We start from the raw sequence: 17,352 nt of genomic DNA on the forward strand, positions 1-17,352 counted from the left end.
TCCAAGCTATAGCTGTCTCCTTCAGTTGGAGCCCTGGGGAAAGGGAGACACTTGAAATGGGTCTCTGGTTTTGGTGGGAAGGGATGGGAGTGGCAGGGGAGATAAACAAGAAGGAGGATTTAGTCTGAAAAATAACGTGCTAGGAGATCAGATGCTGCACTTGACAGTATGAAGGGGAGAAATACTTAGGTGCTTTGATGGAGAGCTACAGATAACATTTGAAAGCTGCAAAGGAGTCTGGTGTAGGAAGAGGCGTTTTCTCCAACTTGATCTCTGTCTTCAACATCAACAACGTATTAGATTCAATGTCTATTCAGAAAGCTTATATATAGCCATGTCAGTTATGTTCAAAATTAGGCTTCTACTCAAAGTTTACTACCCGGTTTGACTCATATGGCTGATCTGAAGGAAAGAACTGTTTCAATATTTTTTTTTAAAGTATTTCAGTTGTTTTCTACCATTTTGTTTTCTCTGCACTTGGAAGAGAGAGTGGCTAGTTAGTGTGCAGTTTGAGAGTCCTTTTCTTTCACTTCAGAGCAAGATGATTCTCTTCTTTTTTTTTTTTTTTTTTTTGAGATATGCTATATCACTTCTAGAACTGCAAAAAGCAAAGTGGTCAGGAGTATTCCTGATCACTCTAAATAATGTTTTAATGCTTTGTTAGGCAGTATTCTGGATATAACTTCATTAGTATTTTGAATTTTTTAAGTCTGTTAAAAGCATTTCAGTTAATCAAAATGCAGCTAGTTGCATAGATCAGGAATGTAAATACCTTTCTACTTAAATGGAAAGCAACTTGTCCTTGATATTGCAGACACTGGCTGGAATTCGAATGAATAAGCTAACGACTGTTAATACTTCTAAGTCAGGGTGAGGTGACGCTTCTTCCAGCAATTTAAAGCTCTGCTTTTGTGTCAGTACTTCTTTTGATGGCAAGAAAGACCCTTCCATTTCCCTTTTATAGCATATTTTAAATGTTTGTATGTTCCTACATGCTCTATTAATGAATGTAAAAACATAACTTTATGCTCATCTTGTTAACAGAAATATTTTGTTAAACCAAAAGGGGTTCCTTGCTAAGTGCACTAGCAAACCCTAATAGTATGGATCCTGCAGAGGTTTGACACACCTTTCTGATTTTCCAGAAAAGTATGACATCTGAGTTGCAGACTGGCTGTATTTTTATGGTCTGACTGGTCAGTGCAGGCTAATATCTGAAAAGTTCCTGGATAAATGGCACGTTGTCTACTCAATGGGTCTCTAATTGTTCGAGTTTGTTATCTTTTTCTAACTGAAAGAAGATATCGCAGGACCAAAAGTCTGTCTTGTGCAGTCATTCCTGTATCCAATGCAGTGAGATGGGATGAAGGAATTGCTCACTCAAACATAGGGTGTAATTAAGCTGCAGTAAAAGCTAAGATATTCAAAATCCAATGGGCTTTATAAAAACCTGTTTAAAAAAATGTTGCTGTTGCCACATCTGTTCTAGTCCCAGCTCTCCTGGAGGAAGTCCATTGCCCACAGTTGCTTATATATAGCTTACTGATACCCCCATAAATCACTGCAATTACTACTTAACTGCTTCCTGACGTCATTCAGTCAAAAGGATTAAAATTAATAGAATTTCTTAAATGCTTGACTTTATTAACCCATATCAGTATTCAGATGGCCTCTTGCCTTGGTGTGACTGTATGTGGGATGTTCCACTGGTGCTGTCTGTTGTTGGTGAGCCTGTGACCCATGTTTGGGTGCTCAGCAAGAAAGTTTCAGGTGGGGACATGTGGCATAAGACATGTGCATGCTGTAGGTGAAGTCAAGTTAGAGATGACTAGTTTTGCTGTTCCTTGAGGAAGGACAAAAAGATGGAGAAGCATTCTTGAGGAAAGGGTTAGATTCAACTTCAAAGTCCTCCAAACTCTAATGAACTATGCATTATCTTCCCAGCCCACTCCTCCACCTTTTTTTTTTTTTTTTTAGCAAAGACTTTTACAAAAGGGTTGGAAACTGTTTATGTAAGGCTGAGAGCTCCTGGAACCTTGCTGCTAATTATTGCTCTCCGTGTATATGCCTACTGGGTTTTCTTTCTACCAGTAAAGAAGAAAACATGCTTACTATTGTGCAATTAGAAATACTTCAGCAGATATTTTTTGATAATTACAAGTATTACCTCTGTAATTGGTCTGCAGTCTTGTGCTACTTTCATTTTTTTAATGTACTTTCCATTTTATTGGGGCAGAAGAGGGAAAGAATGAGAAATATGCTGTAGTCCCCAGTTCCAGAGCCTGCTGTGGGTGGAAGCTCTTATAAAACTGCACTTGTGGAACTATCTATAAGCTGTTTCTCCTCTTAAGCTGCTGCCTCCTGTGAGGCCAGAGTGTAACCTAGAACAATCAGTGTTATTATATAAGCTTCTGTGTTCTAATTGCTTTAATTTTCCTGCTGGTCCAGTTGGGAATGTTTCACATTACTGAGTATCAAAGACTGATATTAAAAGAACCTGTAAAAAATGGAGTTTGTTACTTAATTTCATCTTTTCCTTAACACAAACCAGTCACTGGATCTAGTACCTAATATATGGCAAAAGAAATGCTGGGGTTCAAATTGTAAGGACTGCTTTGACACAAGAGGTTGTTTTTAAATTAACACTGATTTTTGGAAGACTCATAAATGTGATCAGGTTGAGAGAGTTCTGTGTAGGGTTTTACTTTATTAGAAATGTCTGAGGGATTTAAGGGAAGTGAATCAATGCCCTCCTTGCCCTCAGGCAAGCAGAGGTATGGAAAACTATCATGTTCTTGTCAAATATTCTGTTTCGATAAAAAACGGTAGCTTAGCAGCCTAAAAAGCTGCGATAATTTGGATCATGGACTCGTGTTCAAGTGCTCAGTGGGATGCACTGTGTTGCAAGACACCCCTTCAAGCTGTATGCCTGCATCAGAAGTCATGGGTAGCCTGTTGTAAGCTGTCTGTAGAGCAGTCAAGCTCCAACATGCAGCTATACAGGAGCCTTGTGAAAGGATATTAATACTTTTCTGGCCCTGGTGCAACCTAAGATCATGTTTTACCTCTTAGCAGTTGCTGTGGCTGAAGCAGTCATGCTGTCTGAGTGGCTGCGACACTGAGCCTATCTGTCTCTGAGAGGTGGTGAGCTGACTGAGCAGGAGTATAACCTGCACTGCTGATCTAATATTGTTTTTTCTCTCTTTAAACACATAACCTGAAGGCTATAAATGTGAAAATACAGTACTGGTGAACCTTCAGTGCTAGCTGTAGAGAACATTCATACACAAGTCCTCTAAAGTTTGGACTGTGCTTTTTCTTTAATAGCTTGTATATGTGTGGTGCTCCTTCCCTTTCTCATTCTCCTCATGCACAGATTTTACTCTTCAATTGCCTTGAGTAACAGTCAGTGGCTCTTGTCCCCCAGCCTCTGACAGAGCTGAGGTTCCCATTACCCCACAGGGGTTTCCTTACCCTTGTTGGCACCCTTAACTCCATCTTCTCGGGTGCCAACAGGACTTATTGGTGTGGGTTTTTTGTTTGCTTGGGTGTTTGGTGTTTTTTTTTTTTCTTTTTGTGTCTAGCAGTTTGGGCTTGTACAGAGATGCCTGCCCTTCTTTAAGGCTTGAATTTAGGATTGGGTAACTGCCTAATTTAGGGCGAAAAGGTAGTACGTGAGAAAACCAGTGTCAAGCTTGGACAATTTAATAGGTCTTGGAGTGTGAAAGGTGGGTCCATAACTTTAGGAAGTGAAACCAGACAGGAAAATGCTATGATGATGCAATTTATCAATCTAGAAAATGTGCTCTACTACATTAGTATATGGGATACTGCTTAAAACATGTATTGGTTTCTAGGCTAGAAACTGCTGGTTTATATTTCAGGTAATAATAGGAAATGTCTAGATGCTTACTGCAGCTTAATTATTTATGTAGTAATAGAGTAAATCTGTCACTTTCTATAGTTGAAGAACTGGAGATAAATGTTGAGCCTGGGTATTCAGGTGATTAGTGACACTAATACCACCATATGTGTATACACAGTGAAGGTTTGATATGGTTTTAAGGGAAGACAGGCCATGAAAACCTTTCTTGCTCTGGAGCCCACACTCCTAATTTAGAGCCTAAATTCCCATGTGCTTTCTTTCACTTGGAAATAATGCACTCTCTATTTGCCAGTAGTTCACTTACCTATACCTCCTTCTTAGGTTGCTTACTGCTAGGAATATAATGTAGTTTTCAAATAGGCCAGCGCCAGGAACCTGAACTCTGCAGTCTGGGATAGCTTACCAAAATCCAAATTACTAAATGATATACTACTGGATAAAGGCCTGTAAGCATCTGGAAACATTCAAACTCCACAATTAGTGTCCTGAAGGAGAGTTTGTGTAACAAACCTCTGTCAGAGCGCTGCTTTACTATTTGTCTCTGGAGCCTTGCCTAGAGAGTGTGCATTCCAACATGCCTTATTGCTGTTGGTTGATATCGTCTATATCCTGTTCCTCGGTAAAGTAGAAATGTGTGCTTAAAGCAGCTAGCTTGTTTGCAGCTGATCCCATGATCTCAAGGTGAATAAACATCTTTACTTGCCTTTAAATTCTTAATATATGTATCTACCTCTGTCAGCTGAAAAATTAATGAAGTCTGGTTCTTCATCCAGACTGGCTAGTTACAGTAGCTCTTCAGTGCTTGATCCTAACTGTGATTCAGATCTGACAGTTTTGGCAGAGTCCATGTACTGCAGAGTAGAGAGGAAGCACAGGGCATCACTCTGCCCATTTGGTGTGTCTGAAAGCTCAGGGCACCTCTAACAGTTACATGGTGGTATTCATTAAGTAGGGTGGCCATTTGTAAGGCAGGTGTGCAAGTATTCCTATTAATTCTTCCTATGGCTGGTCACCAAGAGGCTTTTCAAGGTGTGTAAAACAATCTCAGCCTACTTTTCATATCTTCAGTTTGCATGCAGAAAGCCCATACCTCCAATCTACTGTCTTAGATATAGTAATGTACTGTGAGACTTGCAGTTATAAAATAGCTGTATAAAATTTTTGTACTGTTTACCCCCTCCCAATTACATTTGACTCAAAAGCATCCCTTCTGTGTTTATATGCCTACTGAGCCATGAAAACAACCCACCAATATGTTCACATGTTGCTTTCTGCAATAGATGATGGTCAAGAAATTTGGGAGCTTTGTGGGAGAACTCTGTTCCATCTTCCTTTGAATAAATTACAGCTGTACAGTGTGGTGATGTTTTGAAGAAAGTGGGATTTTTAAATTCTGCAGGGAAACAGCAGGAGAATTAACTGAATGACAAATGTACAGGAAATCAGGATGGTGGAGTTCAAGGTGCTACATGTGAAGAGCTATGTCATGACACAGACTTGGGGATAAAAGCCTATCCATAAGGTTTAATTTCAAATAAATGAACCCCAGCACTGGTGAAATGGTAGAATTTTGTGCTTCATAACTTCTAATTTGGCCCTGTTCAATATAAAGCCTCTTAAATTAACTGTTTTCATTTGCCCAGAACATTTGATGGTTTTCCTCTAGATTGGCTGAGTTATATTGGCATCTAGCTGGACTTTGCTTATTCTGATCATTCCAGGTTCACTGATCCATCCAATTACTGCATTGGGAGATAGTCTAGAAAGGGTTCCAGGTTAGGTATCATCAATAGAAGTCTGAAGGATTGTTAAGTTGGTTTTTATAAATTATTAATTCTTTATTTAGCAAAATAGTAACAACATTTACTCCATGTCTGTGTTGGGGAAATAAACAAAAGATGCCAAAGCACCTGGGGGGAGGAGGGAAGGATAATCTTCAAATAGCTGTTCTAATCCTAGCAGTTAAGATTTTTTTTTTTTAACTTACTAGATGAGTTTATTCATGTCTGGGGAAGGGCAGTGATACTGGGGAAAAAAAACAACTTTCCTTTGTGAACATAAAAGGACCAAAACCACTGATAAAAGCTTTAGATGAATTTGCAGAGAAATAGAGGTGTTGCTCTTGAAAGAGTCAGCCTTTTTCATATAGCTAGTATATACAGCAATATCCTTACAGCTTAACCATCAGTCACTGTTTTGAGAGTTCCTGTCCACAGTGAGATGTAGAACAGCAGCCCATGGAGGTAAATTGCAAGTCTCTGAAGCTGGGTGGGTGAAAAACAGACCAGGGATCAGAAGTGCTGCTGGATGAGAGTCCAGAATCATCCTGGAGGAAAGAGGTGTGCTGGCTTAAGCAAACGTTCATGCCATTAGACTAGTCAGAGGGTGTGTTGGGACAGATCTGGAAGCGGACTTTGGCTGTGTGAATTCTTTTGCTCGTGACTAGATCTCATCTGCAGTCAGCAATAAACAAGTCCTTTTTTTTTTTTTTTCCCCTTATTAGATGTGGCTGTAGTGGAGAAACACAGCATAGGTGCTGTTCAGTGATTTTTTTTTTTTTTTTTAGCTGGTGATCATACAATGGGCTTGGTGAATGTGTGCCTTCCATCTAGTTATCCTTATCTGAAGACCAGAATGGAAATTAGGCTTGTGGTAATTTTCGATGCCTTCATGTCACCCGTAGTAATTGTAGATGAATACGGGTGACCTCAGTTGAGCACAACAGGGAAGGCGGCTGGCTAGGAACATAGATCCAGTATTTATCAGTTAATTGGCTCCTCAGTCAGTTGTACCATGCTATGAAAATAACTGTTCTGCCTTCCCTCTCCCCTACAGTATCACTAGTGGCCATGAATGAATTTGGTCAGGGAACTGATTCTGTTACCAACCAATTTTTTTTTTTAAATTTATCTTCAGTAGTATCCAGCTTGGTAAGTTACTGCAAGGGTGCTGACGCTGGCAACAGGGACAGTGGTAAGGACATGAGGCTGGAAAAGAGTCTGGGGAGGAAATGCCCACTTGCCAACAGCCCCATGCTTATGTTGAGTTAATGACTGATAAGTTGTTCTTTATGCTTGGGTCAGTTGACCTGATAACATCTGTTTCCTTTCTCTCGAGAAATAAATACCTTATTACCAGATGTTTGGCTGGATAAGGCACTGCAGGTGCTTATCATCCAGCAGATCTGACCAAAGCAGAGAGATTATTTTCCTATAAGGACATAAGATGTCCTTATGTCAGGACATTGGGCATAAACCCAACTTCTTTTTCTTTACTGATGGTGCTCCTGACTCAATTCAGAGATCACCTTCTGTCTATCTTTGCAGAATGCCTTGTAGATGTAGAAAGAACAGGGCACCTTTTCCTCCAAATAAAATCTTTTATATGTTAAAAAAAGGCAGATCAGGAACTTCAGCTACTCTGTTCATACAAATGTAGCAGAAATATTTTTTTAAATCGGCAAGTGTTATGAGTTGCCTGCTTAATACTATAGGCTCTCAACAGCTGTTAATGCTGTCTTACTGTCTCCATTCCTTCTCTCCTCTCAGCCTGCAAAGGTAAGAAACACAGTTTTCCTGACATTCAGAAAGATACTCTGTTTCCATCAAAACTGGTCTATCTTGCTAACATTCCTGTCCTAGTAAAGATGTGAATAATACTAATGACCAAAAAGAATACACTTTCAAAGCATGCGATGAAATAAAGGTGAATAGAGAGATTTTGCTTTCTTAAAAACCGCCAATTTAGGTTGATTCTGAAAAGGCAAGAGCCATCCAGATGCCTTGTTGCAGGGAAGCGCCATGGATTAGCTCTGGTTTTTGCGTGGTGCAAAGCTGTCTGTCTGAGCTTAACCTTTGATCCCTAGTAAGGCCCGTACAGCCAGACCATGCTCATCTGTCCCTCCCAGATAACAAAGTATGAGTGGCTGACTGTATACATTTTTCTTTCATATATATTTATATGAAAACTTCCTTATAAATAACTTCTATGGAGCAGAGATTGAACTGTTCTGAAGTAGTCTTTGATACTTCATTTACAGGGAAATGTGGACCTGTGTGTATTGTTTGCCATGTGTGCTCAATTTTGTAAAACCTGAGGCATTTTTTGACTAAACAGAAATGCCTCAGTAAGAGTCAATGAAATAAGCAATGTAAAATTTGTGCTTGTGTTTCTTGATATTATAGTAGTCCTGGTAACTTCTGTTCAGTATCAACTCTAAAAGCAACTATGAAATGTCTGCAGTGCCAGCTGCCAGGCTATCCATCAGCTCGGGTGAGACAGTGGAGGGAATGACCTCTCCAGGAGGAGACTGCTTTGGGGTTGAGAAAGGCTGATGAGCAGGAAAGACATACAGATATGAGAAAATAGTAGGATAGCAGAAATAGTGGTGGTCGGAAACAGGCTTTTTTCGTATACAAATTATTTACTAGAGTAATCAAGATTATTGGTTCCTTCAAAAAATAAAAAATTACTTTGAATGCACATTTTACTGAAGGAGTTGAACATCAAAAGGTGTCCATAAATCCTGTAACTTGGCAAATGGAAGAGAAATTTAAATATCTGTGGGAAAGAGATCAGATGCTCCACGTCATATTTACTCACATTTATTATCTTTAAATTACTTTTATGCAGGTAATTAAAGAGTCTTTTAAGAGAACTAGAAACCAATAATTTGAATATAGCATGTACTTTGAGTTGCTCAACAAAAAGGACCTCAATTTTGTTCTGAGATAAATATTATAGAACCTGTGAAAACGTTTTCTGCTCTTTATGGCTCTATTTCAATACTGTTTACTAACAGAAACGTTTCTCCTTTTTTTTTTTTTATTTTTATTTTCTCCTAAGACCTATTCAGGGCTGTTCTGCGTAGTTATAAATCCTTACAAGAACCTCCCGATTTATTCAGAAAACATTATAGAGATGTACAGAGGGAAGAAGCGCCATGAAATGCCACCGCACATTTATGCAATATCTGAATCTGCATATAGATGCATGCTACAAGGTAAGAATTAGTTAAATGTTCCTTAACAGTTAGTTGACAACTTTTTGTAATGTACCTAAAACACAGGAGCTTCATTATCCAGCTATATAGTAATTTCTAACATGATCAGAATCTTTTCTAGTACTTAAAGTGGGGGGAGGGGAAGTTTTCTTATCTAGAACCTTAAACTTTCAGAATAGAAATAACTTGGAGATTGACCCCTGTCGGCATATTTGTCTTACTGAGGCACAGAAGCAAACTAACGCTAATAGGAAGTGTACTGTGCCAGCTGGTGTCACTGAAAGTTGTAGTGGAAATACTTTCTTAAAAAAAGAAGAGAGAAGATTTATGTCAAAAGATGTTAGTGCACTGACTTTGAATGAAGTAAGAATGAAGAAGTGTGATTGAAAAGGGAAAGCTGAAGTATGTTAATGACTTGTCTCTCTAATTCTATAAAAATGTTGGCGCTTTTGCAGCTGACAATCTGAAGTGACAATGAAACAATAGTATGTTTGAGTTCAAAAAGAGGTCAGGGAAATGCTTAACCTTGAAGATTTTTTAATTTTTTTTTCCTCCAAACTGGTATAGGTCATGTCTGCAGTAGAATAGAGAGTAAGTTTATGGTGGGCACACGCTTTGAATTTTGGCTTTAAGGCTGTGCTGGACAAATATGAAAACTGTGACTCTGACATGAAATAAATGTGTTGAAATAAATGCATGCTGTTGAACTTGTAAAATTGCACTTCTGACATAGCATGTTGGAAACACAGCTCATACTATCCAATATTGGTTCATATTTGGTGGCTGTTCTACTGATCTGGAAACATGAGCATGTTGTATCTAGAAAAGTGTGTGTAATAGAGGCAGGTCTGAAAAATTTACCATGTTTTCTGCTATAGACCTGGTATAGATATATTGGAAGTAGGTTAAAAGCTATTTGACCTAGTTCATGCAAACTAAGAAAAACACTGTTTCTGCTACCAGGTTAACCAACCATTTAAATATAAATCTTTTTTAAAAAGACATTTCCTGTCTTTAAATAAATCACTGTTTCTTCAGTTTCTTTGTTTCTTCAGTTGTGCCTTTGTCTTTAGAGCTGCTTAATAATAAGCTACAGGTTGCTGGATTGCTGAGTGCTCTTTCACCCCAGAAGAAACTATGCTGTTGCCACTGAGCGGGGTGATGCAGGGGCAAGCAATGAAAGAGCAGCAAATTGCGGACATCAAGAGTTGTCACACTTCTCAATGGATATTTGGGGCTCTGTTTTTATGTCTTTTTATGAAAGAAAAACTATGGCCTCTTGACCAGAACAACAGCCTCTAACAGCTCAGATCAGAGGACCCTTAATAAGTCTATGTAGAAGAATAGAGCAAACTTTAAGATTATTTTAAGGAATTTATTCCTAGCAATCTCAAGTGGTTTGTGGATAAGGGCTTCCCACTCAAAAAGCACAATATCTTTTGAAATTATCTCAAGAACTTTTGAAAAGTTCTTGAGACAACTGTCCTCTAATAAAGTAAGTCAATGTCAGTAGCTATCACATGTCAGGTGCTCTATATATTTGTTCACATACCATGCTAGTACTGATTTATATCTCTGGAGATCTTGGTGCATGTACAAATTTTGCTATTTTTGGAAGATGAAATGAAAAAAAATTTCACGTGGTGGTATATGTTTGGTTGCAGTCTTGTTTTTCTTTCCATACTGCTATATGGAGGTTTATATTTTGTATCAAATCTCTGTGTCTTTCTGTGCTTGCTTGCTTTTTGCTTTTGATTGCCTGAATTTTTTCATTTGAAAGAAAGAAGCCATGGATTGGAATAAGGATAGATGAAAACTATGCAACAGGATCAATTTATTAGGGAATAACTTCTTCAAGGTTCATTAAATCTGTGTTTCTACTGCCCTTCACCTGTATGGAGCTACTCCTTCTTTATTTTAGTAAGCGATTGCAATCAGCTGGTAAACTTTACATTGATGGTTTGCCTTCACAATTGGAGTGCCAAGGATAAGCAAAAACTCTAGAACAGACACTAGCAGTTTTGTGCTTGGCAAATATTTTATGAAGCAAACTGTTCTTGCCTGATTGGGTTGGATCAGAGGAAGAAAAACAGCTGCTTCTGAATTTACAATGGTCTCATGAAACTGTTTACAGACACTGCTTCCTTTAGGAGGAAGGTGTTGTACAGACTTCTTTTGGAGATATGCTTGCCTGAAGTATGAGACCACTGCTATTTGTATTGGTGATTTTATACAATCACCCTGGCTTTACATAGCCTTGTGAAGCAGTGATTGGTCATGATGAGAATGACTAGCAAGTATTTTTCAAAAGTGGGGTGAGTGGAGAAGTCTGGCACTAACACTGCTCAGTGCTGGTCCCTCTTTGCTTCCAGAGCCTCTATATAGGACCTGATGCAGCAAGACAGAGGCACTTCAGGGAAATGAATTTAAGTCTCCATACAAATAAAACTTGTGATTACAACGACTAAGGTTTTCTAGTCTTCAGGATATCAAATAATACTTGTCTTAAGAGTAGGAGATTATTACAATATTCAACTTATTTTCTGGTTAGGAGTGGCAACACAAGGTCAGCTACTGAGTGTGCTTAGAATTTGGTAGGGAGAGCTAGGTTTTCCTGCCAGCCAAGGATTTAACATAATGCACAAAGTGTCCTTAATCATCTAAATATGCCTTATGTTTTGCTAGACTTTCAGTCTTAAACTAATGAAACATAAAATGTATATCAGAGGCTTTTGGCTAGTAGAAATAGGTCTCCAAGCAAGGACTAGCTGTATTAATCACAATGCTTCAGTTCGTCATCAGAAGTCTCTGCTACCGTTTATTTGCAGCATAATCCTTGGCCAAGATGCTTTTGCTGATAAGTTACTAACACATAGTTACAACTATAAAACTCTTCTTCTATAGTTCATGTCCATGTTTGTGCACATAGTTGCTTTGAGAGATAGGATGGTAGAGAGAGTGGGGTAGGGGAGATTAGTTTTCCAGTATTATTGCAAGTAATGATGTTGCTATTATAGCATATTCATAGGTTTCATTTGATATGAAAGACTTTTGTGTTTCCAGTATTTGACATGTAGAGTTTACTTATTAGGATTCAAACCTGAAATTGAAACCATAGGAATGCAATTCCTTTGGATAATATGACCATACCCTTATAGAAATATCTTAGCCATTAATTTAGGTCAATGAAAGTGGTTGGCTGTATTTTTCTGGCCTGTTCAGTATAATCATGTTTACTTTCCTTGTAGCTAATCACACACTACTAATTTTCTAGGTGTTTGTAAGATATCGTTACATGGATTAACAGGATACCTGGACCTGAGCTGTGACTCTGAACAACGTGATTTCTTAAACCACAATTTTGCTGTGCTGGTAATTGGGTACAGGGAGTAAACTGTTACTCAGTATCTTAACGCTTTCACACCTTTAGTTCAGAGCATGGATGATTAGTGATCAGCTTCAAGTTTCTGCTAATCTGAAGTCTTGTATGTTTAAAATAAATATTTATGTTTAAACAACACAACATAGATTTCTGTTCTAGATTATGAAAGCAAAAGGTTTTTTGGTTGGCAGAAACAACTGATGCATGTGCATCTCAATAGTTATTCCTTGTCTTAAATGTTGCTGGAAATACTCAGTGTACTTAAACTGGCAATACAAATGGAGCACTGCACTTCACAGTGCTCTCTGTTAGGAAAAGGTTGTATGGAAGCATTGCTAACTGCACTTGTCAAACTGCTTCTCTATTCTTGTCCCCTTGAAGAATTTCCTGTTTAGGAGGACCTTGAGCCCTGCAGTCTTCACAGGTCAGCTCTCATCGTGCCCTTTAGTGCGGAGGAGAATGGGCTGAAAATCTGTTTCACTGCTTGTTAAACATGGAGGACGAAGGGTTGGGGGGGAAGAGCCGTAAAACAGAGAATATGTTCAAGAAGTCCAGTTTGCCATTTTGGAGAGGGAATAGTATTCTCCAGAGAGATGTATTGAATTGGTGTGAGCTGTCACAAGAAAGGGAGGTGCAGAGTTGTTTTTAATGGCTGAGTGTTGCAGCTGAACAGTTCAGTGGTGATGCAGCTCTGATGCACCAGGGATTTGAGACAAATTTTGCAAGGAAAAGCAAACCTCATTGGTTGCTTGATCTCGTAAGTGTTGCACTTTCTGCAAGACTTGTAGTAAAGATTGAGTGTGAACACAGTCATATTAAAAACAAGCAAGACTTGGGGTGTATTCTGGTTATGACAGTCAGGATTTCTCTTCAGGAAAAGACTCATTACCTAGAGCCTTGACCTCAGAAGATATTAACATGCAATTCAGCTTTACATACTGGATTTCCCCTCTCTCTCCCCTAGTAATTACTTTTCAAAGTAGCCTGGTAGTAGGGTAAGTGTTACTTCACAGGTGGTTTAGTGGATTTCTCCTGTGCTTTCTCTTCATTTTCCTAATGTTATGTTGAAGCAGTAAGTATACATAACCCAGGGGCTTCTAGGCATATTGAAATTGTTATGCCTAGACAGAAATCAAATGCATAAATGCATAGGGTTGGAGTTGGCATGCTTCACAAAAGAATGCTAGACTGAGCTTTTCACTGCTGCCGGACAGTTGACATGGCCATAAGGAATCGGTATCCTAATCCCTGTGACAACATTGACCTTAATTCTGTTTGGTAATACAGTTAGCAAGACTTTCTAGTGTTCTTCTGTATTGCTAAAAGTTATAGGCAGTAAGAAGAAGACGCTTTGACAGTGACTAAGATTTTTCTTTAAGAAAACGAATTCTGTAAGTCTAATAGTTCATCTATGACTACCTTTATTTTACTAGCAAGGGAGACTTGGTTGTGTGAAAGCAGCACTAAGAAATGTCTCTAGTGCTTTTACCATACTTGGCTTTCTCTTCTCCCTCCTCCCTTCCTACTCTCCCACTGTATTTCTAGAGGAAGTATGGCATTGTTTTATTATGCCTCTCTATTCATTGACTCTTAAAAGTGCTTTGGAAGAAATATTAAGGAAAACTTCTTTGCTTTTTGTTGCCAAAGACCAGCTTGCCTACTAATATTACTCTTGTATAATTATGCTTAGTCTCTCCTTTTTTATCCTGTTTCCCTGAGGACATCTTGATGAGCACTAAATTAGCACTGATATTTTAGGACTGCCTTTAATCCTGTTGCAGAGAAGGTTTATCGGAAACAGCGTAATACATGAAGTGAACACTTGGTGTTGGAGAAGCCAGTACTGCCTACAGATGCAATACTTCTCTCAAAAGCATCGTATTGGTCTATATTTTCAGTTGATCTTGATCGAAGGTCTCCCTTTGGGGATGCTGTTCCTCCTCCCCCGAGATATGGAAGAAAATAACTGAAACTAAAAGATGACAACTCTTTTCTTTGAAGGTCTATTAAATCTTCAGATGGAAGAGGAAAAAATTGCTCTGAGACTAAAAAGCCTGGGAGTGATGACTAGCATTCTCTGTTATGTGAGGAGTATATAGAACCTGTTATCTGTGCAGTTAATATTCCTGATATTTTCATTACATCTTGACTTACTAAAAGGTTCCCCAAAGCTTTTTAACTAGTTATAAAGTGCAGGGTGGCAATCTAAGCAGAACTAACTGCTTGGTAAATGCAATGTGAAGGATTTATCGGTCTCTTTTATTGTTACACTGTGATTTCTGTGTTTTTACTTTGTCCAATCAGGCTGGTGTGGAATATAAATACTTAAGTTACAATAACATTAACATCAAGATTGGTTTGTATATCAATAGGAGTGTGATATACAGTGGTCTTAATGGCTGAGTGGAGGGAAAGAGATTCTTGAAGCAAGAAATGAAGTAGAAAAAACTGAAATCCATCATGCTGAAACGGTCTTCCGCCTCATTTTTGAATTTGAAGTAAAAAGAGAAATGCTTCTGTCAGCTGAACCTATTGTGCAGTATTTCATCTCCTTCCCCTCACTCTTCCATTCTGTCTCTTGGTATTAAATCTGTGTGCTTCAGTGAAACTTATTTTCATGATTTAAATTAATGTGCCTTGCTGGACCATCTCTGACATCAGTAGCAATTACTTATTGAACAAACTCAATTGAACTTAGTTTCTAGAACTAGATTATAGTATACTATCGTGTCTTTTTCTTAACTTTTTTGTTACTGTTGGAAAAGTTTTAGTAGTTTAATGCCTGTGACAACAGTTCCTAACCTTTGTCTCTCTCTGTGTCAGTGTGTTTGGATCCCTGCTCTTTATTGGTGTTCAACCTCAAGATTACAAACTTAATTAGGCATGATGATATTTACAGTAAACAACTTTTTTCTTAAGGCTCAGTTGCTTAGAAGTGTTACTTGAAGTGGTTGACTTATTTTTTTTGCGTAACTTCAAGAAGTAACTTTCTTATATTTAAAAATGAGACAGGAGTGACAATTGTTACATTAAGAATTCTTTGTTTCTTCGGTGCCTTGGCTGTTTTCTCCCCACTTCTGAAGTGAAGTGTTGCAGCAGATTAGCCAGTTCCATGGTCTTTTCAGTTGATATTCTGACCAACTGATGATTATTTTAATTTTTAAATTTGCTATGCAAGCTGGCCTTGTAATTGAACTGTGACTGTACTAGCCTACAGACAGGAATTCAAGACTAAGTGCATCCACCTTATGAAATCATTCATGAGATGAATCATTTTGTGCATATTACTCAGCTAGCACCTGCTTCTACTCTGAAGCTTTAGTTTAATTTAAACTCCATTTATTTCTAGGTAGTTGTGAAATGGATAATTCACTTCTGCTTGGCTTTAGCCTTCAGATGACATACATCAAGACGTTATTGCTTGTGCAACAAAAACTTAAATGTATTCTAATCTTGACAGCACATTGCATTGTAACGGCACTGCTAGGTGGTGCGTGTTTTGCACAATAACTTTTTGTCATTCGTGTCTGCATTCCTCTGGGGTGTTGAACTAAGAGTTTAGCTATGCTGTAACTACTGCTAATAGCAATTGCAGTTGCTTCTTTTTCCTCCCCATTCCTCTTTACTTAAATTTCTTTGTTATACTCTGGCAAGGAAGCAACAAGGAGTAGGAACAATTTTTATCACTTAGCAAGTGGAGAGAAGTGGTGAGGAGCCGGTGGTGTTCTGCTCTGTTCTCCAATAACCCAAGGCTCACATCACCAATGCGATTGCCAATTTATATCTCTGTGTATATCTAGCTTCCTTTCACTTGTCTGTACTTGATGCTTTCAGATATTTGGCTGCTTAGGTATTCCTGACAGACTTTGGGTACCTTCATCAGTGATTCAGAGTTGCAAGGTGTTATGCACCTCTAGTATGCTGTTTCGTAATGCAAGGTGAATAAAAGCTCATGACTTTCTGAATACTCCAGGGCATTAAAGTTCCTTTTTATTCTAGGCCTTTTTCAGAGTGATGGTAAAGCCATCAGATGATGCGTAGAAGGAAAACCCAGAAGAAAAAGCAGGAAAAAATGCAGCTGCCTCTTTATGTGTGTCTGCTATGAAGTTGCTTGAGGAAGTTCTCGGGCTGGGAATGTTCCTTTGAGGAAAACATCAGGGAATCACTCTCAAACTGAAGGGTTAGTAAGTAGAAAAATGATAGTAGCGAACTGCAAGAACCGAATTCTTCATCTCGGAGATGGAAGAGCTGACGGACTAACTGTGCTGCACGGGAACATTTGGCACAAAACATTTGGTACCAAAGCACCCAGATGTTACTCCTGGGTGCAATCTCTTTGAGATTGCTTTTCAGATCTAGGAATCTATACTGTATAATCTATACTGTATACCAGTATACTGGTCTTGATTGTTGTCAAACACGTTGGTAGCAACTGTTCCAGAGTATAAAACTAGCCTTTGTAGGAATGTACATATGCATATAATCATATATAAAGACTCCGTATGGGTTTTCTAAAGAGAGGTCATGCCTTGCAAATGCATTGATCTGTGGATGAATCTGTATGGACAAGGGAGGGCTATCTGATATGGCCTATGTGGCTTTCCAAAAGTAATTTGATAACGATCCTAACCAGGGGCTCTTAAGTAACTGCAATATGAGGAAAGGCCTTCATGTATGTAAAGAACTGGTTAAAGATTGACCAATCTTGTCCATTGTTTTCTCCTTTTTATGGTTTGGCAGGGTTATTGCTGAAAACCCTGTGGAACCTGCGCTCACCATGTTCATGCTTCTTGCTTATAAACGTCTTGCCTGGAAAAGAGAAGGGGTTGTGAGGGGATACTTGGCTTATATTGTTATCCAGGGTAGCAAAAATGAGAGCCTGATGTGAAGAACTGTACTTCAGCGTGTATAGGAGGTTAAAATAGCGTGTGAGATGCCATGTGTACCACTCCACAATGGTGGTGTACTGGGGGGAATGAACTTTGTTAGTAGTGAATGTAGAGGAGTAGTAGAGAATGTGAGGAGTAACTGGAAGAGGGATCAAATCAGGAAACACTTTTGCCATAGACTTATAATTACCTT

The 17,352-nt window shown here is 38.6% G+C and overlaps 1 protein-coding gene across 3 annotated transcripts in view; it reads left to right on the forward strand.

Moving 5' to 3' along the window:
* MYH10 (myosin heavy chain 10) overlaps positions 1-17,352 on the forward strand; it is a 103,922-nt gene that overhangs the window by 6,374 nt on the left and 80,196 nt on the right. For all 3 annotated transcript variants that reach the window (XM_072881131.1, XM_072881132.1, XM_072881133.1), the window contains exon 3: positions 8,732-8,888. In XM_072881131.1, the coding sequence (XP_072737232.1) occupies positions 8,732-8,888 (157 nt within the window). The remainder of the gene's footprint in view (positions 1-8,731; positions 8,889-17,352) is intronic.

Source organism: Ciconia boyciana, chromosome 16 (assembly GCF_034638445.1).
Source record: "Ciconia boyciana chromosome 16, ASM3463844v1, whole genome shotgun sequence".
In the NCBI taxonomy this organism is placed as follows: Eukaryota; Metazoa; Chordata; class Aves; order Ciconiiformes; family Ciconiidae; genus Ciconia; species Ciconia boyciana.